Source organism: Mercenaria mercenaria, chromosome 14 (genome assembly GCF_021730395.1).
Source record: "Mercenaria mercenaria strain notata chromosome 14, MADL_Memer_1, whole genome shotgun sequence".
Taxonomy (NCBI): domain Eukaryota; kingdom Metazoa; phylum Mollusca; class Bivalvia; order Venerida; family Veneridae; genus Mercenaria; species Mercenaria mercenaria.
The window spans coordinates 31,586,019-31,613,883 of NC_069374.1; the positions used below are offsets into that span (position 1 = coordinate 31,586,019).

General features: G+C 35.0%; 1 protein-coding gene across 4 annotated transcripts; it reads right to left on the reverse strand.

The window, feature by feature from the left end:
- LOC123527173 (phosphatidylinositol N-acetylglucosaminyltransferase subunit A-like) lies at positions 1–27,840 on the reverse strand. Of its 4 annotated transcripts, XM_045306475.2 has the most exons (14): positions 27,789–27,827; positions 27,059–27,176; positions 25,320–25,370; positions 23,964–24,120; positions 21,333–21,455; positions 19,545–19,720; positions 16,079–16,194; positions 14,955–15,062; positions 12,841–12,947; positions 11,575–11,657; positions 10,698–10,783; positions 7,053–7,236; positions 3,269–3,368; positions 1–203 (listed from the first exon to the last, which is right to left on the reverse strand). In XM_045306475.2, exons 3-14 carry the CDS (start codon positions 25,334–25,336, stop codon positions 75–77), a joined length of 1,386 nt encoding a protein of 461 aa, XP_045162410.2. In that variant the 5' UTR covers positions 25,337–25,370; positions 27,059–27,176; positions 27,789–27,827; the 3' UTR covers positions 1–74. The 4 variants fall into 4 exon arrangements, with proteins under 4 accessions (XP_045162410.2, XP_045162409.2, XP_053379147.1 ...); XM_045306474.2 differs by lacking the exon at positions 27,059–27,176 and having other exon boundaries at positions 27,789–27,840; XM_053523172.1 differs by lacking the exons at positions 27,059–27,176; positions 27,789–27,827 and adding an exon at positions 27,563–27,654.
- Between the last annotated feature and the right edge of the window lie 25 nt (positions 27,841–27,865).

Genomic DNA, 27,865 nt, shown 5'->3' on the forward strand with positions numbered 1-27,865 from the left:
TTTCTTTTAAAATATATTATTTTAATATAAAAATAATAATAAATGTGTCAAATTATCTAAGATAATATATTATTTTAGTTCTGATTAGCTTTTAATCTTCCTTTTCGTCTTTTATCTTCATTAAGTAGTTTTCTTTTGTTACCATGGTTACAAAATGCTGAGGTTCTGTAGGTAGATGAAAAATCAGGACATTCTTCAATTTCCTGTAAATAGAGAATAAACAACACTCTTAATTTTGAGATAAAACTACTGAGTTTATTTTCTGCGATAAAGTTTAAAAGAAAATTAAATTTGTTTTCACACCAAATTTGTTTCTGTGTAACATCAGAGAAAACAAGAAACGCGGCAATGCCACGAAACCAGGTTTTCAACACTTTTCATAAGAATAAACAAGACTGCCAGAACAATAAACGCCCGTCACAGCAAATTTCTTTACTCTAGCACCTGTATTTGCAGACGTAATTTTAATTTTGTGGTTGTTTAGTAATCATTGTAATTCATATGTTTTTCTAAGTCCACAAAAAAACTCCTTACCAGGTAGAGATACCTTAAAATACACCTAAAATTAGAAAGTAACAACTATGTTGTACCACAGAAAAGTGGTCTTGGTTTTTCCCTACGGTCAATTATAAAAAAGTTACAATATAAGTTATTTATAGTAACAACTAAGGGAAGCTAATCTTCAAAAAAAACAACAAAAAAAAAACTGTAAGTCCACACAGAAATCCTTACCAGGTAGAGATTGGTCAAAATACACCTCAAAATTGGATGTAACATGCATGTTGTACTACAGAAAAGTGGTCTCGATTTTTCCCTACATCTAGTAATGAAAAAGTTACAATAAAAGCTATTTATAGAAACAACAAAGGGAAGTAATTCTAAAGAAGGGAACTGCATAAGACACTTCGTCTCATGATGGTGTATAATTGTGCCAAGTTACATCAAAATCCCTCTATGCATGAAGAAGATATGCTCCGGACAAAGTTTTCATTCTTGTATCCTTTGACCTCTAAGTGTGACCTTGACCTTAGACCTAGGGACCTGGTTCTTGCGCATGACACTCCGTCTGATGATGGTGAACAATTGTGCCAACTTTCATCAAAATCCCTCCATGCATGTAGAAGATATGCTAACCCTAACCCTAACCTAACCCTAACCCTATTTTTAGTAACAATGACCTTGACCTTGATCCCAGAAACCCCAAAATCAATCCCAAGCTACAACTTTATATAAGTTTTCTATAAACCAAGTTTCATCATGATAGCTCATTCCTAAGTTAAGTTATTGACCGGAAACCCTTTTTCTATTTTAAGTAACAGTGACCTTGACCTTGATCCCAGAAACCCCAAAATCAATTCCACCCTTTGTCTTGATATAAGCTACATACATACCAAGTTTTATTCAAATATCTTTACCGAAACAAAAGTTATTGACCGGAAACACCAGTTTGACGCCGCCCGCCCGCCCGACCAACGACATACCCCAATCTAATAACTCAGGTTTTCGTTGAAAACCTGGTTAATTACAGGAAAACAATGTAACAAAACACTATCTGAAGTGGAACACTGATGTCAAATCGACTGGACCTCAGTTGGGCCCCTAGGCAGTTGAATGAATGTGAAAATTTCACTTGGCCAATGGCAATAAGTCTGATAACTGATATATCAATAAAACACATTCCTGGTGGGAAACAACTGTTAGAGCTTTAACCCTTACCCTGCTAAATTTCTATAATGAACTTGTCTATCTTTCAATTTGGACAGTATCATAAACTGTTAAAAGGGGTGCTTACCAAAAAAATACTGACTGAATGGTGAACAGTGCAAATCTTGATCAGACTGCATGGATGTGCAGGTTGATCATGATCTGCACTGGTTGCAAAGGCTGAATCAGTCGTGTCTAGCATGGTAAGAGTTTTTGTTGTTTAATGTGTTTGAGCTCTATCTGTATAGCATACCAGTTTTGACTGACCCCAATTTTTATTATAGAATGAATGAATTGCATGGAGCTTTCAGTGATCTAACACAAAAATGGTCATACATTGTTGAAGAGAATTTAAATTTTGAAACTGAATCTCAGCTCAAAATGATGTTATTTCCTTGGCATTTGAGCCCTATGGGGCCTCCATAGCCCAGTGGTTAAGGTCACTGATTTAGAAACACTTGTCCCTAATCGATATCAAGTCCGTAATAACAGAGATAGATTGAAAGCGCATCAAAACTTTAACCTGAAATTCTAAGTAAAAAGGTAGATAATTCATGAAATAAATGGTGCGAATTTTTTGGCCCTTGTGTCATTTGATGTGGTGATGATGAGGAATAACTACTTCAAGGCTGAAGGAAATTCATTAAGAAACAACATAGATAACAAGGAATCGGTAAAACCGAATAATGCTCCCCGATGTATGTGCTTGTCCCAATATGGGGAATAACGTATTAGAAACAAACAAAAAAGTGGAGATAATAAAAAGAAGAAAATAAGATAATGGGAGATAATTCAAAAACTAGGTAAGGTAGAGTTATGGTTCTTTGACACTGCCACTCCCGTCAATGACCTCTATTATTTTGTGAAGTTTCAATGAAATGCCATTAATACTTTTCAAGTAATGTTCAGGACAAGCCTTATTTTGTATAATAAAGGGAGATAATTCAAAAACTAGGTAAGGTAGAGGTATGATTCTTTGACAATGCACTTTGTCTCAATGGCCTCTATGGTTATGTGAAGTTTCAATCAAATGCCATTAATACTTCTCAAGTTATACTCCAAACAAAAGTTTGAAGGACAGAAGAACGGACAAAGCGGCAATTATATGCTCACCCTTTGGGGAGCATAAAAATAGATGAAGTTAAAGTGCATCAAAACTGTAACCAAGGTATGGACCAAGACACTGGGGCAAGTAGGATAGCTCTACATATACTTTGTATAGTCAAGCTAAAACTGACGTAAAATGTTTTAATCTTTAAGTGTGATCTTGACCTTAGAGCTAAAGGCCTAGCCTTACACACAACATATAAGCAATTTCGTGATACTGTGAAATCATTGATATTCGTGGGGGACTAATTTTCGTGGATTTCGTGGATGAGTCATTCCACGAAGTTTAATCCCAACGAATAAGTAAAATTACCATTCATTTTATGTTCAAAAGTTGAAATCCACGACTTCATATCCCCATAAAATTGCCGTTTCGACCAAAACCACAAAATTTCATGCCCATCAAATTAAAGGATTTTACAGAATCTAGTTTCAACTGTATAAAACAAATACTTACATTTTCTGGTTGAAGGAACTTTAGGACACACAAGAAAAACAGATCTATCACCATTGCTATCACAAACAACTTCCCAGCAAGGGGTCCGCACTGATAATATCTGAAATGAAAATTTGCAAAATGAAGTTTTTAATTCCTTTGTCAAATGATATATGCCTTGCGTGATATAGGTTTAACTCCAATTTTCACCAACATTTAGTTTACAATACTGTTGGCATTTACCCCAAACTAATTATTTTAAAAAGAATTCCTATAGTTTTTTTTCTTTCATAGAATTTTTTCAAATTCACATAATATATGATGGGAAAATCTGTGCTGAAAACAATGAACAAATAAAAACAATGGGTCACCAGGCTTGTTTTTGTGAAAAATTGTTTTGAACACACCCACTGTTGCTGAAACTGCCAGCGATTTTTCAACATTTTCATAATTTTCTGCTTTTTTATAAATACCAACCAAAATATACATCAAGACAGCACAATAAGGTTTATTCTTTTTACAGATTTTATTATATACTTATTTGATATCATAGTCATATTTGTAATACTATATCCTTACGATAATGGGTACAAATGAAAAAAAAAATCTTGTTTCATATTCACTTTTGTGAACTTTTTTCAATGAAAAATACCCATAGGGAAGAATATTTTTTCAAATTTTGGAAAAAACTGTTTCATAGATTTTTCTCCTGTTTTTCTTGTGTATAAATAATTGTATTGTGAGCAAAAAAATGGCTAAACATGTATGGGTCACCAGGCTAAATTTTATGTTAAGACCGCTTGAATACAACACCTGTTCAGATGAAAAATGGCACTAACCTGACCAAATTGATTACATGTATATCTGCTAGAAGTTTAAAAAAAGTTTTAAAAATTCTTAATTCTTTCTATAATTGAATACAAAAAAAAAAAAAAAAAAAAAAAAAAAAAAAAACCTGAGGAAGGCTTAACGCCGAAACGTTGGAAGTTAATAATTATCTATGAACAAACGCTACACGTGTTGTTGATTTTTCTTGTGAAAACACAACCACAAAAATGGCAAGATACCTGTCAGGCATGATACTTGTCAATACAACATAATACTCTATTTATTCGTTTAAAGATAAATATTTTATCCAACACATCACCGGAACCAAATATCTCATAAGGGCCTCCTTAGATTTCTTTTTGTGTAAGAGAGTTTTCAAGGGAGACAACTCATCCTCTATATAAGTAAAGCGATCTCTAGAACTTTCTCTTTTCACGACAGCTCCATTGCAAGGTAGACATAAAAAATTATTTACATTTCTTAAATTGTATGTTTAATATTCATTTAATTTATAAAACAAAACTATTATTGATATTTTTATAAATTATTAACATTTTAAAAATACTTAATTGATACGAAATAATTACTAGTGACAATTTCTGCTTTATTTTAATCCGAAGCACATGGCGACCACATTTTCAAACAGCGCCATGTTGATTTTAAAATTTTATTTTATTTTTTTTAACAATCGTTTTTACTAAAACAATTAAGAAATTTGACTAATTTATGAGACGAAAAACGTATAATTTAGTTTCTTAGATTACTTAGATCTAATCTTGTCATTCTTGGCGAAGAAGACGTCGACTTTGCGTTGAGTGGGTGACCACGTGGTATTCCATTATTTAATTCTAGACGATATTTTGGACCTATAAAATCTTCCTCCCAGTCCCACAATAAAATATTAAAGACAACGTAAGATAAATATTGGTATTTCAGCTTGATATAAGTTTAATCAATCGAGCGACTTTACAATAACATAAAGCAAGATGACGTAATGTCTGTGGAATGTGTAGTTCACACGCACTGATTGACCTGATGAGGTAGATACATTTAGGTCAAACCAGACAGTTAAACAATTGTTCGGTGAATCAGTCTCAACAAAAGATATTTCGGTCATTTTCAATATATATCTTGACCATTATTTTTCTTTTCTTTTTCTGATTAGTCCCAGAGTACACTTTATTTACTTTTCATAATGAATTTAACCCTTAGCCTGCTGCAGGCGAATTTAACAGCCTTTGCAAACAGCTTGGAACCAGATCAGACGCCGATTAAATCGGCGTCTGATCAGGTTCCAAGCTGTTTGCTACTCTGACAATATTTCTTCCAATTTTGGAGCAAATTGAATGAACTTTACAATTTTAGCAGACGACATTTCCAGCAGACGACAATTTATCTAGCATGCTAAGGGTTAATGATTAATATTAATCTATATAAATAGATCTAATTATATCTTAAACTAGCTCAATTTTACAGACATTTATGTTTTCTTTTTCATATTGAACTATGCCAAAATCACAACCGGTATCAACATTTGATTACTGATAAAACTATTAAAAAATGTTATTTCATTCAAGATTCCTCATATTTAAGATTGTCTGTCACATGTTTCAACAAATGTTGACTTCATTTCAGTTTTCGGCTGCGCAGAAAGATGCGCATAAAAAACTATAGGAATTCCCTTTAATGTTCTTGGATTCTGTGTCAGTAGTCCATGTAAATAACTGACAATATTCCCTAATAAGTTAAATTTAGGACATCTGACTTCATTCAAACTGTCGTTTATGTCAAATTGTTACGGAGAACATTTCTCTTACCTAGGAAGTGGCCTTTCAACCTATAAACTGATAGTGTTCTACAGACATAGCTAACTGGATGGACAACTAGTTAAAGATGTGCTACACAAATAACAGGTAAACAGATAATTGTTGTTTTTTTTTTATGAAAATGGAATATTTAAAAAAAAAAATTATTTTGTGTAAACTGATGAACTAACACAATTTCAGGTTAAATGGTGATTTTTCCCCAGCTTTTAACATTTCAAGAAGACCCTAGGTGTGGAACCTAGGCATTGTTTGTGGCATTGGCATGTACCTAGGTAGAACCATCAACTTTCAGTAAGCCAGTTGAATGGCTTCCACACAAACATTCTACACTCAAAGCCAGGTTTAGAACCCGCAGCAGTCAGGGGATTCAAAATCAGCAAATTTAACCACTCGGCGACATAGGTCCTGATCATTTGTTTCTGTTTGTTGAGTTTAATGTCGCATCAACACAAATTACACAATTATATGTCATATGGTGACTTTCCAGCTTTGATGGTGAAGGAAGACCCCAGGTGCCCCTCTATGCATTATTTCATCACAGGCGGGCACCTGGGTAGAACCACTGATCTTCCAGAAGCCAGATGATTGGCTTCCTCAGTGTAAGCCAGATGATTGGCTTCCTCAGTGTAAGCCAGATGATTGACTTCCTCAGTGTAAGCCAGATGACTGGCTTCCTCAGTGTAAGCCAGATGATTGGCTTCCTCAGATGAAAAATTCAATGTCCCAAGTGAGGCTCGAACCTACACTGATAATAGGCAAGTAATTAGAAGTCAGCAACCTAAATCACTTATCCACGTTCACCCCAATTAAGACCATATTACCCTGAAATCAATAACTGAACCATTCATAAATTTCTTCTGATAGAGGCTCAGGGCAACCATGTTTCCAATATTTTCACAGGTTTAGGTTGTAGGAAAATACTGCATATGTCTATGTGATTATTTTTTAACTGTTTGCTATATCCTCATAAACCTTCTGCATTTTTCCAACCTTTTAAGTTCTTCATTTTTTTCAGCATTTTCAGTAAATACTTAAATGAGGCATATTGCATGATAAACCTGGCTGCAGAGGCACAATTATTATGCTCAGCCAGAAGGGTAGTTCACACGCACTGATTGACCTGATGAGGTAGAAACATCAACTAATCTTACCTTCTGACTCTTGTACCGAGGTCTCGTTCTGGTAATTTATGAACCATATCATACACAATCTCTGTTCTCCTTGCTACATTAGGCCACGTGTACATATTCTTGATACGTTCATGTGCCTCTTGTGGATCAATTACTCTTCCATTACGCTGGTCTGATATAGCTTCATCTAGAGCCGACACCAGAGCTACAAGCAAACATACAAAACAAATACTATCTATGCACAAATTTGGTGATAATAGGTCTAACCAAACTACAGATATTAAGCAAAAATCAATTTTCTATACTTTATGTAGAAACAATGACATTACCTTGACCCCAGTGACCCCAAATACAATCCCAACCTTTGCCTTGATAAAGGCTATAAACAAACCTAGTTTGGTGACAACAGGAGTCAACTGAAGTAAACAAGAGGACCATGATGGTCCTGAATCGCTCACCTATCTCCACATGACCCAGTGTTCAACTGAGTATGACATCGTTATTTCTATTATTTGACATAGTGACCTAGTTTTTGAGCACATGTGACCTAGATATCATCAAGATAAAAAATTCTAACCAATTTTCATGAAGATCCATTGAAAAATATGGCCTCTAGAGAGGTCACAAGGTTTTTCTATTATTTGACCTAATGACCTAGTTTTTGAAGGCACGTGACCCACTTTTAAACTTGACCTAGATATCATCAAGGTGAACATTCTCACCAATTTTCATGAAGATCTCGTGAAAAATATGGCCTCTACAGAGGTCACAAGGTTTTTCTATTTTTAGACCTACTGACCTAGTTTTTGACCGCACATGACCCAGTTACGAACCTGACCTAGATATCATCAAGCTGAACATTCTCACCAATTTTCATGAAGATCCATTGAGAAATATGGCCTCTAGAGAGGTCACAAGGATTTTTCTATTTTTAGACCTACTGACCTAGTTTTTGACCCCACGTGACCCAGTTTCGAATCTGACTTAGATATCATCAAGATGAACATTCTGACCATTATTCATGAAGATCTCATGAAAAATATGGCCTCTAGAGAGGTCACAAGGTTTTTCTATTTTTAGATCTACTGACCTAGTTTTTAACCCCACGTGACCCAGTTTCAAACTTGACCTAGATATCTTCAAGGTAAACATTCTGACCAATTTTCATGAAGATCCATTGAAAAATATCGCCTCTAGAGAGGTCACAAGGTTTTTCTATTTTTAGACCTACTGACCTAGTTTTTGACCGCACATGACCCAGTTTCGAACTTGACCTAGATATCATCAAGGTGAACATTCTGACAAATTTTCATGAAGATCCATTGAGAAATATGGCCACTAGAGAGGTCACAAGGTTTTTCTATTTTTAGATCTACTGACCTAGTTTTTGACCCCACATGACCCAGTTTCGAACCTGACCTAGATATCATCAAGGTGAACATTCTGACCAATATTCATGAAGATCTCATGAAAAATATGGCCTCTAGAGAGGTCACAAGGTTTTTCTATTTTTAGATCTACTGACCTAGTTTTTAACGGACGCACGGACGCACGACGGACGACGGACACCGCGCGATCACAAAAGCTCACCTTGTCACTTTGTGACAGGTGAGCTAAAAACAAGAGCACCGCCTTGCGGGTGCTGACGCTCATCTGATTTTTTTTGTATAATAGAAATATTGTCCTACCCATGATTTTCTAAGTCTAAAAAGGGCCATCACTCTTGCAAAAAGCAGGATAGAGTTATGTTTCTTGATGTACAGTGTCCACTTATGATGGTGAAAAACTGTTGCAAGTTTTAAAGCAATAGCTTTGATAGTTTATGAGAAAAGTTGACTTAAATATAATATTCAACCAAGAAAATGATTTTTCTAAGTCCAAAAGGGGCAATAATTATTGCAAAAAGCAGGATGGAGTTATGTTGCTTGCTGTACAGGGTCAGCTTATGATGGTGAACAAGAGTTGCAAGTTTTAAAGCAATAGCTATGATAGTTTAAGAGAAAAAGTTGACCTAAACATAAAACTTAACCAAGAAATCTGATATTTTCTAAGTCCAAAAGGGGCCATAAATCTTGCAAAAAGCAGGATGGAGTTATGTTTCTTGCTGTACATGGTCAGCTTATGATGGTGAACAAGTGTTGCAAGTTTTAAAGGAATAGCTTTGATAGTTTAGGATAAAAGCTGACCTAAACATAAAACTTAACCAAGAAAACTGATTTTCTAAGTCCAAAAGGGGCAATAATTCTTGCAAAAAGCAAGATGGAGTTATGTTTCTTGATGTACAGGGTCTGCTTATGATGGTGAACAAGTATTCCAAGTTTCAAAGCAAAAGCTTTGATAGTTTAGGAGAAAAGTTGACCTAAACATAAAACTTAACCAAGAAATCTGATATTTTCTAAGTACAAAAGGGGCCATAAATCTTGCAAAAAGCAAGATGGAGTTATGTTTCTTGCTATACAGGGTCAGCTTATGATGGTGAACAAGTATTCCAAGTTTCAAAGCAATAGCTTTGATAGTTTAGGAGAAAAGCTGACCTAAACATAAAACTTAACCAGGCAACGCCGACGCAGACAACCGCTCAAGTGATGACAATAACTCATCATTTTTTAAAAAAAAATCAGATGAGCTAAAAAATTGAGCAAAACAAATGTTTCCTATTTTTAATAACAGTGACCTTGACTCCAGTGACCCCAAATGCAATCACAACAGACATATCTGCCTTAGCTACCTACATACCAAGTTTCACCATCATATTGCATTCCTGACTTAAGTTACTCAGTGGAAACTATTTTTTATTTTTAGTTACAATGACCTTGACCTGAGTGACCCCAAATATAACCCTAACCTTTGTCTTGATAAAAGCTGTTTTAACAAGTTTGTTGAAAATCTGAAGAAAAAAGAGCAGAAACATTTTTTTCTATTTTCAGTACAATTGCTTTTATCTTGACTCCAGCAGTCACAAATACAAACTGTCATCTTCACCTGAGCTACCTACAAACCAAGTTTCACCACTATATCTCAAGCCAAGCTGAAGTTACAGAGCGGAAGTTTTCCTGTTTTAATTGACAGTGGTGATCTGAGTGACTGAAAATAATTCCTCAACATTTGTCTTTACAAAAGCTTCCTACACACCAAGTTTGGTGACAACAGGTCCATCCAAACTAAGTTACTGAGCAGAAACAATCTGTTTGACACAACCTGCCCACCCAAACAATGACATACTGTATTCTAATGACCAACTAAAGCCTGCCTAATAAACTGTCATAAACTTTCAAATACTTTCATGAAAAACTATGCCAAATACTTCAAGTACAAATGTACCTGTTATTTTGGATTACTGAGATTTTTTTGTTTTTGTTTCTTTTTTTTGTTGGTTTTAAACGTCCCATCGAAACAATTTTAGGTCATATGGTGACTTTCCAGCTTTGATGATCGAAGGTGACCCCAGGTGCCCCTCCTGGCAACTGGGTAGAATCACCGGCCTTCCATAAGCCAGCTGGATGGTTCCACACATGAAGAATTCAATGCCCAGAGTGAGGCTCAAACCCACATCGGTAAAGGGCGAATGATTTGAATAGAATAGCAAATGTTCACATGACAAAGCTTACTTTAACCTCTGGAAAGCTCCTCCTTTCATATGAACACATGGAGTTTTCATTCACTAACCTTTAACGCTGGGTTCTGCCAACTTGATCATGTCAGGGGGTAGAACTTCTGGGACGCCACCCACTCTGGTACTTACAACCTTCAACCTGTACAAAAAACATAAACACTGAAAATCTTCAATGTACTAGTACATATTACACATAACTCATCAATCATTGTTATAGGAGATCAGTGTCCCAGTAAGGTCGTAACTGTTACTTATGATCTTTTATGACCTATACATTTTCGGAAACTGCTTTGAAAGGGCCCTTTGAACTTGAACATGAAATTTTGTTAATGATATAAGGCTGTATCTGTTCCTTACAACCCAGTTTTGCATATTTTGTGAATTGGATACAACTATTATAGAGTAAATAGGTCCTAAGTAGCAGATACAACCTCTGATTACTTACGACAGTAAAAAGGCGTATAAACAATTTCTTAAATATCATCAGCTGGATAAGTATATGACAATCAGTACTTTCAATATTTAAAAGCTTCTGCTATGGGGTTGAAATATGTATACGAACAGATCTGGTGAGAAATCTGTGAAACAAAATATGTAGTTTTTTTCAATTTTCTCAAAAGTACTGTTTTTCACTTATGACCTTTTATTTCTGGAATGTCGAAATACTTCTGTCCATGACTTACCCATAATAAACCATCGCTACAGAAAATGCCTGTCAGTGACTTACTCACAGCAAAATGCTTCTGCTACGGTTATAAAAACCTCCTTCAGTGACTTACCCACAGCAAGCTGCTTCTACTATAGCTATATAGAATGCCTCAGTTACTGACTTACATGAAGCTGCTTTCTCTAGAACTATAAAGGCTTGATCTGTGACTTACAGAATACCTCAGTTAAAGACTTACCCACAGCAAGTTGTAAGTGACTTACCCGCAGCAAGCTGCTTCTACTATAGCTATACAAAATGCTTCAGTCAATGATGTGTTGATTAGAATATCCCCTTGAACTAAAACCTGGAAAAAAATATTGGTAATATTATTTTTTTTGTTTGTTTGTTTTGGGTTTAACGCCGTTTTTCAACAGTATTTCAGTCATGTAACGGCGGGCAGTTAACCTAACCAGTGTTCCTGGATTCTGTACCAGTACAAACTTGTTCTCCGCTAGTAACTGCCAACTTCCCCACATGAATCAGAGGTGGAGGACTAATGATTTCAGTCACAATGTCGTTTATCAAATAGTCATGGAGAACATACGCCCCGCCCGAGGATCGAACTCACGACCCCGCGATCCGTAGACCAACGCTCTTACCTACTGAGCTAAGCGGGCGGGCTGGTAATATTATTTTATGAGAAACATATGAGTAAAATTGTTTGAGAAACAAGACATGCTTAAGAGACAGTATTAGTACAATTGCAGTACTATTTCTGGTAATCTAGCTCCAAAATATAATTCTTGATAAGGTTGTATCATGAAAATACAACTTCACCATACAATTATTTCTGAATTCAACAAAGGGCCATAACTCTTAAGAATTACAGGTCTTCCATAAACTTCTGTTCTAAGTATATTTACAAATCATGAGGAAGTATCTGAGATAGCTCTATCCAATATACAGATGAGGACTTCAAACACAGGTGCCCGGCACGTGACCCTGGACCCCCCAACCCACACACCCCACCCCCCCCCCCCCCCCCCCCCGTTTTAAAAAATAAAAAAATATCATCAAAATCCTGTAAAACACTATCAAATATTCATATTACAATCGAATAAATAGTTTCAAACAAAAATATGAAAGTATATGGGTAATTTCTCTAGATTTCTCTAATTTCGTGGATTGGCCAAAACAGTTATTTCATGGGGATAGAAACTGATGGATTTTGATCTTAAAAACATTACATAAAATTAATGGCAATTTTACTGCTTCAATGGGACTAAATTTCGTAGATTGACAAAACCACTATAACCAAGAAAAATAGTCCCCTAAAAAATTAAAGATTTCACAGGTCCTGGAGATAATTAACATATAACATAAATTGAGTTCAATGGAAAGGAGAATACATTTGGAAATAATAAAATAATATTACTATAAAACTAATGGAAGTGCATGAATAACTTTATCTTTGTATGTCATTTTAAAATAATGCTTTTAATAATGTGTGTTCATTAATTCTTCTCTAAAACAGAAGAGTTTCATACATCTCTGACTTGGCTATGTTTCAATGGTCCAAGAAAGGTAACTCTGTCCTGTAGCTGATTATTCTCTCTTATCTCTTCAAGAAGAATTCTTTTTGGTCCATCTCCACCTAGCATGAATACAAATACATTAATAATTATCAAATATAATTAATTAAAAGATTAAGAGTTTGATGAATACCGGTAGTTATTAATCTTTACCTTGCTAAATTTCTAAAATGGACTGGTCTATCATTCAGTTTGGGCAGTTCCATTTATTATTCGAAGGGGTGTTCACTGAAAATTTACTGATGGAATAGCAAACAGTGCAGACCGTGTCAGCCTGCATGGATGTACAGGTCTGCACTTGGTCTGCACTGGTTGCAAAGGCAGAATAGCTTGCCAGTATGCAAGACAAGAGTAATAGTTCAGATTTTCTAAGTACCAAAAGAGCCATTATTCTGACAACATGCAGGTGAGAGTTATGGTTCTCTACCTACATTGTCCCCTAATGATGATAAACAAGTGTGCAAAGTTTCAAAGTTGTAGCTCTTATAGTTTTGAGAAAAGGAAACCTATACAAAAATTTTAACCATTAAACTCAAATTTTCTAAGTACAAAATGGGTCGTTATTCTGACAAAATGCAAATTAGAGTTATGGGTCTTGGAATACACTGTCCGCTAATGATGATAAACAAGTGTGCAAAGTTTCAAAGCTGTAGCTCTTATAGTTTTTGAGAAAAGGTTGACCTAAACAAAAATTTTAACCAAGGAACTCAAATTTTCTAAGAATGAAAAGGTGGACCTAAACAAAAATTTTAACTAATGCCGACGATCAAGTGATGACAATACCTCGTAGATTTTTTTAAATAATCAGACAAGCTAAAAATGAACTGGAGCCAGCTGGATGGCTAGGTCACATGAAGAATTCAATGCCCTGATGAGGCTCGAACCTATATCGATGAGGTGCATGTGTTTCAAAGTCAGCAACAATAACCACTGAGGCCTCCCAAAAAATCCTATTGAAAATGCCAGTAATCCCAACAAAACAAAGATTTTATTTCAAAATCAGAACCAGAGACTTCTACCCTTTTTTGTATGTGGACTGTGTTTAATTTCTTTTTGGCAATGTTTTCGGGCTATTCCTCCAAAACCCTTCATTTATCTTGCCGACTTTTGGTTTTCAAAACTTTCCATCAGTCTTTGGCCATCTAATACTTCAAACAGGAAACCTACACCATCAGGGATAGACTTTGCTCTGTTTCCAAAGATCAACACAACAGTATATATATACCTGTATATAGTTTTGCATATTATGAATTAAATAGCTGGACAGATTGCTAACATATAAAATAGCCTTACACTTACTACATTGTTTCTGTAACTTTAAACTTGCTTTTCCAAAATGGGCTGGTCTATAATTCAATTTGGGCAGTACCACTTATGATTCAAAGGGGTGTTCACTGAAAATTTACTGACTGAATAGCAAACAGTGCAGAACATGATCAGCTTGCACAGCTGTGACAATTTTAATCGCTGAATGTACTACCAATTTACTATCATGAAATAATGTTAAAACATGCTTACGCTAAAATGAATTCACGTTAACAAGCGATAAAGTCGATGTTTTTGTTGTGACCAAGAAAGGGCGCTACTATATTTTATTTTCTGTTTTAGGGAAAGGGCATATTACAACTGCTGCAATGTACAGCAAAATTGTGTTTTACTTAAATTAAAGCACTCAAAATCAGTTATACATTAAATTTTTTTGTACATTGCCAGAATAATTTACTCATACTACACCTTTGTGAAATTTTTCCATGGATGTATAACCTCTTTTTCATATATTGATAATGTTAAAACACAAATGTTTTCTATACATTATTTCTTAAATAAAGCCATATGTTCTTTAACTTTTACCCTGCTGGAGGCAAGGGATTCTGCCTTTACAACCAATGCAGACCAAGATCAGCCTGCACATCCGTGCAGGCTGATCTTGGGTCTGTACTGTTCGCTATTCAGTTAGTAAATTTTCAGTGTAATAATTGGTATTACTCAAATTGAATGATGGACCAGTCCATTTCAGAAATTTAGCAGGCTAAGAGTTAAGACAAGAGAGTAAACCAGCTGATACTAACCTATGATAAACTGAACGTCTGGATGTTTACTACATATCTCTGGTATGATCCCTGCCAGCAGGTCCATGCCCTTCCTATATACAAGCCTGCTTACTATCACAATGGTTACTGAAATACATTTATACAAATGAACATGCTTAAAATTTAAATATTATTTCGCTGCTTCTCAAAAGTCAACTTTTAATCTGACTTAGGGAAGAGAGAATACAGTTAAATGTATACATCTATGCAGCTTCAATAAATTAACTGATTTCACTTCCAGTGTTCATTTTAAGAAAGTAATATTCAAATTTATTACTTAAATCATTACAAGTATATAAATCACCAGTCCATAACTTGTGCTATTGACCAGTTAATGGTTTAACACAAAATTTTGCTAGGATAAAGTCAACATGTAAAGAAATGATAAATGTAAATTTGCATCTGATTCAGACCTTCGGAAAAAGTTTCAACTATTGACAGACAAGTCATTCAATAAGTGTATACTATTTCTACAAACTATTTACATATAAAAAAACCCCTAAAGAAAAAGCTACCGTCTAACACCTCAAACAGGTGTCTTGTCAGATCTATTAGAAAATTTACCAAGCCAATCCTTAAACCACAGGATTTAAATATAACTTAAATACAATTTTCTCTGTCAAACTTTTGACAAAGAATTTAGAATTCAACTAGTTTTAATGTCATCAAATATGACAGACTGTGGTTTTAATTGTAGATTAGATCAAATATAAATCACCATCTGTTTGTTTAAAGTCTTCTTCACATTCTTTAGCCTGCATTTTGCAGCTGAGTTTAATTTAATTTAAACCTATTTTTACCATGATTATACATAAAGTTTACAGTTTTTGTTAACTCTTCTTGATAACTGTTTGCTGCACTTCTCACAAATACTCACAGAGGAAGTCACACCTTAGTTAGTGATTTTGAAGGTTGTGGTCAAATTCCACCCTTCCTGGGATTTGAATCTAAAACTTTTACACATACTCATGCCTGTGCAGGTGAAAAACCTCTATAGTTTTTTATCAGTTTATAAATAATCGTCATTCTCTAATCACAGAGACCATTATTTATTAACAAACTTTTATGTGGTTTTCGGTAAAAAAATCTGAACATAAACAAACTTTTATCTTGATGTCTCTTGGATGGATCTGGTAGAAACATGCTTGAATCAACAGCATTTGGAATAACAGACACCAAGTCTGGCTTGATACATGCCCGTAATACTGTATTTTCTTTACTGAAATTATAAAAATACAGGAATAAATATTTCTTCAATAAAATTGTTTATAATATTCTCAACGATAGGAAAGCTGCACTTTAAAAAAAAAAAAAATGTGCATCATCAGCTAAATTAATATCTGCGCGACAGCATTCAGTGAGGCTTCCTCAGTAAAATATAAAAAGGTACTTTAAAAGGTAAACTTATTTCACATCGCATATGATCAAAATATGCTGAGGCACACCATGGCAGCTTCCTTGGTATTACTCTGAAAAATAGTTAAAACAAAAAAATAAATTAAAGTTCTTTTTACACAAAAGAACTACTCAGACCAGGTACCCAGTTGTTTAAAAGTTTAATACGTAATTAAGCTAATGGTCCATTAACTTTTAGGGTTATATTCCGACATGTTAGAAAACTTAGTAAAACAAATTCTGAGGTTAAGGATGTTGACCAGTTAAAATTCTTTACAGTTAAAATCAAAACATGATATTAATGTTTCCCGCCAACATTAATATTTTTAATCAAAATTTAATCAACCGTTAGTTTAACAGCCGGTTAAAGTTTTGAACAACTGGGTCCGTATGTATAGGTTTTGGCCTCTACATTTCTCGTGTGTAACTATTCTGCATTTTTTTATGTTTGCCTCCATCACTTTTCCAAGGATTTGGGCGAAAATCGGGGATGCAAATTATACACGGGTGCGCATTATACATGAGTATCTACAGTACATATAAATTCAAATAAGCAGCAGAAGATGAATCATTCAGAAAAACTGCAACAAAAACTTTATTCTGTACATTTCATATTCAAATGAGTGTCATAATGGAACAAGCCGGTATTTCATTCGGTACATTTAACCTTTCATCTCATTCTTTAGTTATGAATGTTAACTTATTATCAAACTTTCTTCTCATCAAATTACAAGTCAAAGCCAAGATCTGGGAGGAAATGTTTACCACATATTTGTGGTCTGAGTGCATTTAACGATGTTTCCTTGCTCTAAAACTGAAATGTAAGCCAGGTATTTATACACGCTGTTTGTTTAGTCTGTCTAGACACTGAATAAATAACTTGGTTCAGCGGGAATCTTATCCCTGGTGGTCTTCCTCCAACCACAATATTAAAACCTTGGTTCAAATCAGACATAAACAGACAAAAACAGGTATGTTGTGGACTGTAATTATGTATCACAGGAAGTACTTTGACATGATAATGTTTGAACCTAGATTACCAGTATCATATGTTTTTGGGAACAGCAGATACCATCAGATGAATTTACCAGCATTTTTGCTATTGACTACCAAGCAGCTTCAAGTCATTTTCTGCAATTTTCACAATTGCCATACAGCAGTTAACATTTCTACCATGTGTTATTGAAATCCATTGAACCATGTCTGAGATATGACACTGGATGGACAGACGGACTGAAACTATTCATGTACTATTTATTTAAGGTCTGGAAACCTAAATCTTATTTTCCTCAAGCAATCAAACTGAAATTTGTAAGGCTGCATTTCTTTATAGCAGTTATCTAACATGTTTTATTGAAATCCTACAAACAAATTTTAGGATATGACCCCAGATGGACAGGAAATGGATTAACACTATATATGTATCATATATACATATTCAAAGGGTCATACGAGGGGTGTTCAATAAATACCCGGAAAAGTGCTCCCATTTCTTTATTTCTAGTCTCATTTTGCTAAAATTTGAAAATATGACGGATATGAACATACTGAATTCAAATACCTAAATTACAGATTTCAGAACATGCACAATATTTATTTGTCGTCTCCTAGGCAACGCCATCACCTCAAATGCGGCCCAACGTCATTATGATGCTGTCATATCACACTCAATTAATTAATACTACTCGTGATTACCATTGATTCAATGTTTATCACCATTAAATGCATTTTACACCTTCCTAAGAATAAATAAATACTGTTCATATGATGTTCCTGTCGTATTGAAGAAATAGGACACTGAACTGATGCCCTATCAAGGAGCTCTTTAATTTTATTAAATGTGACTGAACGTTATTTTTCATGTCTGTAACACAAGTCGCCAGCAATATTCTCCTGACCACTTTTAAACGTCACGTCCCACTAATAAAATTTTGTTTTCTTCAGGGCATTGTCCCTTTAAACCTTTTTCAGCATAGCATTTGTCTCTTTCCTTGATTTTCGATTCAAAACACAAAATGTTATCTCACATCTCCGTTCAACACTGATTTTCAATCGACGACCAACTCAATATGCCTGCCAAATATTTTAACAATGTCACATTTATAATTTGACGTCATTGGCGTAACGCTTACTTTTCATATCAATATTCGCCCAATTTAAGAAAAGGTAGCTTGAAAAATAGGTAAGTGGCAAGTAATGTTTTAGCGCATGTAAAATAGAAAAAGAGACAAAATTGGGCCGGATGACGTCACATGATGTAGTCATGGTGACTCACATTTACTTATTATTTATCCAAAGACAATCTAATTTTGACATATCAACTCAGTATTCCCTAATCTACATTTTGTAGCATTTTCATTTATTTTTGATGATACATGAAGAATTGAGAGCACTTTTCCGGGTATTTATAGAACGCCCCTCGTACATCTTGTCTTACTTTTGTAATCTGAACAAAAACTGCAGGGTGGCATTTCCATACAACAGTTAATATAGGTGGATGGATAGCTCAGTGGTTTGCATACTGGCCTTCCAATCCTGAGGTCGGGAGTTTGATCCCCGGCAGCTACTCGGGAATTTTCAGAAACGCTTTTCAGTGTTTCCCACCAAACTAGAGGTGTACCGGTCAGGAACCCAGGTAATCCTTGCGTGTATCAGTGCTATACACTGGGCACATTAAAGAACCAGGCTGTCTATTCGCAACGAGTCAGGCTAAGTTAGCCGGACAAGCCTGTATCTGATTTCTGATCTCTCTGTCGTGGGGGCTTTGTCTCACTCTGTCCCTCTGGTCAGATCGCTCTGTGTCTGTACTAGTAGAGGATGAATTATGCGCCCTGTGTGGCTGCATTTGAACTATGTAAAGTGCCTTTGAACATGAAATTGATCATGAAAAGGGCGCTATATAAATCTGGTATAATAATAATAATAATAATAATAATTAATATTTCTACCATTTCATAGATATAACTTAGGACAGATGGATGGACAGATGGAAAGACAGATGAACAACAACAAAACTATATCCGTCTGCCTTCGGTCGGGGAAAATAACATGTAAAACCAATTACTGATACTGTAAAAAATCATGTAAAAAAAGGAATACTGTCGGTGTCTTTCTACTGATCCCCAACTTAATACAGAAAACTCTGTTGCATATAAACTGTCACAAAGATCATACCTTGTATGTGACACACATATAGCATGGCTACAGTCAGCCAGGGAGAACTTGAGCAATTTGTTAGTGAGTATTGAACTTGCATCTGCAAATCCAAACAGTGAGTGGTCAGTAAACACTGTCTTCAACCCCATGTTGCGGGCATGGAACATTGCCTCGTGAGCCATCGTTGAAAATGCCTGTCAAAAGAAAGCAAACTCGTTAGTTCAACAGAAAATCTTCAATGGATGGAAACTTTAGACTGAACTTACACTTTAACTTTAGAAGCAGAATTTTTGTAAGTAACTTTATTCCACTATAAATTAAACATTTCGTACACTGTTGTAAACTTTGTCATGATACAAATGTAGTTTTTATAAGCAATCATTTTAATTTACATTAAAATACTGTAAAAGCACATATTATCGCTGGGTAAAAAATTAGCAAATTTTAGATATTGAGTATTTTGTTTGTGACATTTTATATTTGCGAGATTGTAAATAGATACCGTAACCTGCTTGTTTTGACTTTTTAAGAAGTCGAGTGTCCGTAAAAGTTACTAGTACACATCAAAAAGTGTTTGTTTATTCATTTGAGTCCATCATTGTACAAATATTAACTTACATACAAATATAAAATTCAGGTATGTTTAACTGTTAAAAGTCTACTGATCTAGGATACCATAAAGGTCGACCACTATTAACTGTATGGATGTTTTAACACCTCTAATTACTTGTTTACCTTGAACACTCTCTGCCTGTAACAAATATCACTGTAAAATTACTGCTGTACATTGTAATCTATTTACAGGGGCAAAGATGTCAATGTTTGTTTAACTGAACACACTCCAAACACAAAAGTCATTAAATCGGTTCTAAATTAAACATTTATGTGGTTTGTTGTATTTGTCTTAAAACTGTATTATCCTTTAGTTGTTACGGAAAACAAGGAACATGTCCTATTTTTGTAAATATGGCAGTTTCCATTTCATATGTTAAGGAAGGTATGCGTATCAATGAGACTTTCTTGATGACAAGCATAAGTCATGTACATGCATAATCTACATATTCCCAAGTTTTATGCACGTAACTTGAATACTTTTCAAGTAATTGCAGAATCCAGATTTGCAGATGGACAGACTAAGGGAGGGCATTACTATAGTCCCTTCTGGGTGTTCCACTGATAGGGGTCTAACAGCTTTTGAACAACATATAGCAGTTCAGTATATTACTTCTCATTCAGAATTTACCAGAATCTATAAGCGGCATTTCTATTATGAAATCACTTTCTGATGGTCCCTTGTGTGGTCTCTTAATACAATGTCTACTACATGTATGTAATTTTCATTCTAAAGTATGTATGCGGTGGCCTCAACCTTTAATCCCCCACTCCACAAGAGGTCTTGCAACCACAGACAAATATCCCATGACCTTTGCTGAAATTAAGTTAATGTGTTCTTCATTCACTGATTGTTGCTTAACCTTCAGCCCTGTTGGCGGCAAGTGAGTTTGCCTTTGCGACCAGGGCAGACCAAGATCAGCCTGCACATCTATGCAAGCTGACCATGGTATGCACTGCTCACAATTCAGTCAGTAAACTTTCAGTGAACACCCCTTCGAATAATAAATGGTACTGCCCAAACTGAATAACAGAAAAGTCCATTTTAGAAATTTAGCAGGGTTAAATGGTTTTCTTACAAGACAAAACATTATACCTGCTTTTCCTAAAAGTAGTGTACAATAAAATGTAGTCTTCGGAAGATTATGAAAATGGAATGGTTCTGATCTACTAATATGTAACAAAATAACTTACAGAATGCCCATGAACTATAGTGATTTTTTCTCGTATAAATATATTCCTGAGTAATGGGAATGTAGTGAGTATTGTTGGCAGGATGCATTGGTTGTACATTGTTGGAAATGGTAGATAGTAAACCTGTAAAATAAAACAACTTTATTTCTTAATATCATTACAGTAATTAGCAGCATAAACTTAGAATTTTATATACTTGAAATAGTTAGAAACAGTTTACGTATTGCATGTATCACAGGTGTTTGAAGCTCCATAAATGCTGAAATATGTGTGTTATTGTTTCCCATCCACTTAGTACCCTCAGGAGTTCTAACCTGCCTAAATTCTTCCCGAGATTCAAGCTTCTGTGGTAATGAGTAAGAAATCCAAAACTCTGTTAACTGACCACTATTTCTTGACTTTTGTTTTTGTTTTGCTAGCTTTTCATTGTGCTTAGAGTCACACCAGCACAGCTCAGGAGATATTACATGTCATACACTAATGGTGGCAGAGACCACTGCTGCTCACCCAAGCAAAATGTCAGTTACAAGAGGGCAAAACCACTAACTGTCAGAAAGCCAGCAAAATTATTAAACTACTGATACTTATTGGCTGCAACTAAACAAGAGGACCATGATGGTCCTGAATCGCTCACCTGTCCCCACATGACCCAGTTTTGAACTGAGTATGACGTCATTTTTCCTATTATTTGACATAGTGACCTAGTTTTTGAGCTCATGTGACCCAGTTTTGAACATGACCTAGATATCATCAAGATAAAAATTCTGACCAATTTTCATGAAGATCCATTGAAAAATATGGTCTCTAGAGAGGTCACAAGGTTTTTCTATTAATTGACCTAATGACCTAGTTTTTGAAGGCACGTGACCAAGTTTTGAATTTGACCTAGATATCATCAAGATGAACATTCTCACCAACTTTCATGAAGATCTCATGAAAAGTATGGCCTCTAGAGAGGTCACAAGGTTTTTCTAATTTTAGACCTACTGACCTAGTTTTTGACTATACGTGACCCAGTTTCGCTCTTGACCTAGATATCATCAAGATGAACATTCAGACCAACTTTCATACTGATCCCATGCAAAATATGGTCTCTAGAGAGGTCACAAAATTTCTCTATTTGTAGACCTACTGACCTAGTTTTTGACCGCACGTGACTCAGTTTCGTATTTGACCTAGATATCATCAAGATGAACATTCTCCCCAATTTTCATGATGATCCACTGAAAAATATGGCCTCTGGGGAGGTCACAAGGATTTTCTATTTTTAGACCTACTGACCTACTTTTGGATAGCACGATACCCAGTTTCAAATGTGACCTAGATATCATCAAGGTGAACATTCTCACCAACTTTCATGAAGATCCATTGAAAAATATGGCCTCTAGGGAGGTCACAAGGTTTTTCTATTTTTAGACCTACTGACCTAGTTTTGGACCGCACATGACCCAGTTTCGAACATGACCTAGATGTCATCAAGGTGAATATTCTGACCAATTTTCATGAAGATCTCATGAAAAGTATGGCCTCTACAGAGGTCACATGCTTTTTCTATTTTTAGACCTACTGACCTAGTTTTTGAGCGCACGTGACCCAGTTTCAAACTTGATCTAGTTATCATCAAGGTGAACGTTCTGACCAATCTTGATGAAGATCCGTTGAAAAATATGGCCTCTAGGGAGGTCACAAGGTTTTTCTATTTTTAGACCTACTGACCTAGTTTTGGATGGCACGTGATCCAGTTTCAAACCTGACCTAGATATCATCAAGATGAACATTCTGACCAATTTTCATAAAGATCCCATAAAAAAATGTGACCTCTAGAGTGGTCACAAGCAAAAGCTTACGCACGCACGGAAGCACGAACGGCTGGATGGACGACGGACACCGCGTGATCACAAAAGCTCACCTTGTCACTTTGTGACTGGTGAGCTAAAAAAATAGACAATAACAGGAAAAATGTAGCAATAATCTAAAATAACATATAAATTGTTAGCTTCATTGAAGGAAAGCGCTTTACAGCATCTCTGTCATGTAGAATCTATAAACTGTTGTGAAACACACAGAGAAAAATTTATTTTAGTCCCAATTACCAACTCTGTCAAGTGATATTAAAATTGGTAAATCAGCGAGATCATAGCAACAATGGCCGTTGATGTTTTGCTAAAATCTTTGATATCATTGGAACTCTGGTAGGATAGAAGCAATAGAAAATACACTGCTGAAGTATGATATCAATCATTTTTATTTGAAATTAAAAACACATCATTCAAATACTGATTGATTTATCTATAAAAGTTTGTATCTAGACTTTTGGAGGGTGTTGTAAATTTCGGAATTATTCAATAAACAAGATGGACTATGTTCAAAGGCGTACGCTAGAGTCTCTGTATATGAGATGGGCGAAATATTTCCAAATAACAATTTCTTCCAACTTTGGATATTGAAGGACAATCATCTAAGACACAAAGATATGCAATAAAAGTCATAGGTCACCAGTATTGAAAAAGAGTTACCTGCCCTTGAAAATGGCATTTTTGGGAAAATTTCCGCCCATCTCCTATACGGAGACTAGCGTACACCTTTAAGAGAAAAGAAAGTTAAGTTTTGCAGCTGTATGATGAACCATACCTTAAGTCCATTGTCGAGGTAGCGTATGCCTTTTCTGTTACCATAGAAATGTGTTACAACAATGACCTTATGACCTCTGTTTATAAGGCACTGGGATAAGTGATAGATGTGACTCTCCACACCACCTTGGTTCGGGTAAAAGAAATCGGACACCATACTGTAACATAGACATGTAAAATACACTTTATGTAAAAACAAAAGCCCATTCTAAAGCACTGATTTGGTTTTTTAATAAAAAGTTAAATTAAGATTTAATATTTTACTAACAGCACTGCATGCTGCAGAATTTTATAAAGGAGTCAACAGATATGAAATAGTGACATACTTATTTTACACAATATCTACAGATCAAAGTTTCAGCAGGCTAAAAAAATGTAAACATACAACATCTATATATATAGGTATTTACACAAATTCATACTTAATACTTGTCTTCTTATTTGTTACATTGCATGTATATTCTATTATACAAAAAAAAAAAAATAAAACATACTGAATTACTATATCAGACTCGGTGTCATCAAAGACACTGAAAAATTTTACTTTATAAATAAAAAATAAAGATATTCAAAACACTTAAACAAAGATTGCAGTTTTAAAATTGACACAAGGAAAATCACTTAAATACACAGCTGCTTCAGTGCTTCAAAACTGCATCTCATTGACATCAGGGCCTGCCCTGGCCAATAATTGGCTGTAGCCAAATAAAGAAAAAGCTATTAAAATCATATAAAATTACGTTTCAAATTGCAAAATGGACCATGAAATTTGTAGCCAAATTGAAAAATTTGTAGCCAAAGTGGCATTTTATTGGCCATTGGTTAAAATGGCTAACGGCAGAGCGGGCCCTGGACATGCAACAAGTATTGTGTACATAGTATTTGTAAAATGAGTTTTATAAGTTTAACCCTTAACACGCTTGACACGACTGATTATGCCTTTGCGAACAGTGTAGATCATGATCAGTCTACACATCCGTGCAGTCTGATCATGATCTGCACTGTTCGCCATTCTGTCAGTATCTTTTTGGTAAACACCCCTTTAAACAGTTAATGGTACTGTCCAAATTGAAAGATGGACAAGTTCATTGTAGAAAGTTAGCAGGATTTTAAAGGATTAACCAATCCATTTATTAACAAGTTGATCTATTCCCTGGTACAAAAATTGTATACCCTAACCCTGTATTAAATGCTCTGAAGTGGGAAAATTATGTGCAATTATATACAGCCAGATACAGCTTTAAAGAAAATAAGCAATAAAAAGTACTTTGTTTTGCAAAGTTATACATAAATTGATAAATTTTATAGAAGAATCATACCTAATTATAAGAGAATTATTATAAATATTAACATTTACCACACATGATGCTTCATATTCTCACTAACTCACTGGTGCATGTCACAACATCTGAAACATATGTGATAATGAATAGTATCATTTCTACACACATAAAACAAATTATTTCATGACCTTTTTTTTCAGTGGATTATTTAAAGATTTTATTTGTAATTTTTACTGAATATTTTCAGAGCCTGTCTTAAAGTTTAGAGAAATCTTCCTTTGTAATAGATCAAGATGCCTCACTAAAATAAACTGCATACATGCAGCATAAAAATGCAGTTTTGAGTTAGCAGCAGACACTCTAGCACAAAAATCCTAAAAATGCTGAAGTGTCAAAATCTAGGACATTTATTAATAATACTTTAACATCCCAAGAAAGTCATCAGTAACTTTTATGTTCAAAATGGAACAACTGCTTTTCATTCATATACATATAAGAGTGCAAAATCATGATTTTGGTCTTGTTACAATAGCAAACAAGTGACTGAAGTATTGCCATGCAATACAAAGTCCTCTACTGGAAGGCACTTAATTTTTCTCTACTGCAGTATAACATAATGAACTGATATCTGTCAATAATGTATAAACAATATTGTACTATATATGCAATCACTTGGATTAAAATTTGTATATATAAAAACCTATAGTTGTTTTCATATAGCATATTTTTTTTTGGCTGATTATCAAAAATGTATCTTATAAGTTATTTATAGTAAAAAAAAAAAAAAGAAATTCTATGTAAGTCCACACAAAATGCTTTACATGGTAGAGATAGGACAAAATACACCTAAAAATTGGATGTAACATGCATGTTGTACCATAGAAAAGTGGTCTCAATTTTTCCCTTGGGCCTGTAATAAATTAGTTAAAATATAAGCTATTTATAGTAATAACAAAGGGACATAATTCTAAAAACAAGAGTGCCTCACGGTGGTGAACATTTGTGCCAAAATCCCTCCATGCATAAAGAAGAAATTCTCTGGACAAAGTCATTCTTGAATTTGGCATTTGACCTCTAAGTGTGACCTTGACCTTAGACCTAGGGACCTGGTTCTTGCGCAAAACCATCCGTCTCATGGTAGTGGAATTTATGCCAAGTTACATCAAAATCCCTCCATGCACGAAGAAGAAGTGTTCCAGACAAAGTCATTCTTGTATCTGACCTTTGGCCTCTATGTGTGACCTTGACCTTCGACCTAGGGATTTTTTTGATATTGTGATTGACACTCCGTCTCATAGTGGTGAACATTTGTGCCAAGTAATATTCAAATCCTTTTTGCATGACAAAGTTATACACCAGACAGGAAAAATGTCCCATTGACGTTTGATCTCCAAGTGTGACCTTGACCTTTAAGCTAGGGTTCTGGGTGTTGTGCATGACATGTTGTCTCATCATGGGGAATATTTATGCCAAGTAATATTAAAATACCTTCATGGATGGCAGAGTTATGGACCGGAGTCTAAACAGACCCTGTTCATGCCATGTTAACGTTTGACTACCAAGTGTGACCTTGACCTTTGAGTTAGGGGTCTGAAAGTTGTGCATGACACATCGTCTTATTATGAGGTACATTTGTGCCAAGTAATATTAAAATCCCTTCATGGATGGCAGAGTTATGGACCGGACAGGAAATTGTGGACGGACGGAATGACGGACGAACGGAAAAGCGTTATTTAGATGTACTTATTTCTAAAATAAATAAAGCATAAATTTAAGAATATTATAAGTAGGCTATACTGCTCATAAAGCATACCCGGGATGTCTGTTTCGTCACTATTATGCAGTATGCGATTCTCGGATGAATTAGGCGTGTCAGGGTTCGTTGTGAGTCTGCTACTTAGGATACACCTACATTTACGCTCAATTTATTGCTAAATGTGGAAAAAATGCAACAAAAACAGTTGAAATTCAAAGCTTTCTATGAAAATAAAGGTATCCCGGGGTGTCCCAGGGTGATTACCCCGACCATTCATAAATGGACGAATTCCATCCCACCTAGTCTCAATTTTTTTACTGCAAGGCAGAACGATTTCACAGACTAGTAGTGACAAGTAGTTAAGATCAAAATTGTGGTGGAAATCAACGCGATGGTATGGGGCTGGAGCAGAATTTGCCCTGCACCTGTGGTTGTTGCCAAGCAGGGGGACTCAGAACCAAGAGAAAAAGTCATAAACTACTGGATATACACTGTTTATAACTTAAATGATGCAACCAATAGAAAATAAACTTAATGTTAGTCAGTTTATTGTAGCCAGACCTAGTCAAGTGTTTGCTTTGGTGGAACAGATCTATGCAGCTTTCAATCAATGCTAACGTAATGAGCGGTTGTTGATAGAGATCAAAAATTTTAGATAATGGCGTTTGCTGGACATAATTATCAAACCATACATTTTTCAATTTCTCAAAAGGTATGTACTGTAAAGACTATTGTTTCCCTGTCTAAGAGAATGAATAATGTGCCATAATTTCTAATATTTACAGACTTTTTATGCTTAAAGTTGCTAGAAGCGTCTTTCTGATCTTGATCATTTGATAATATTTACACAGTCGTAAAAATCGC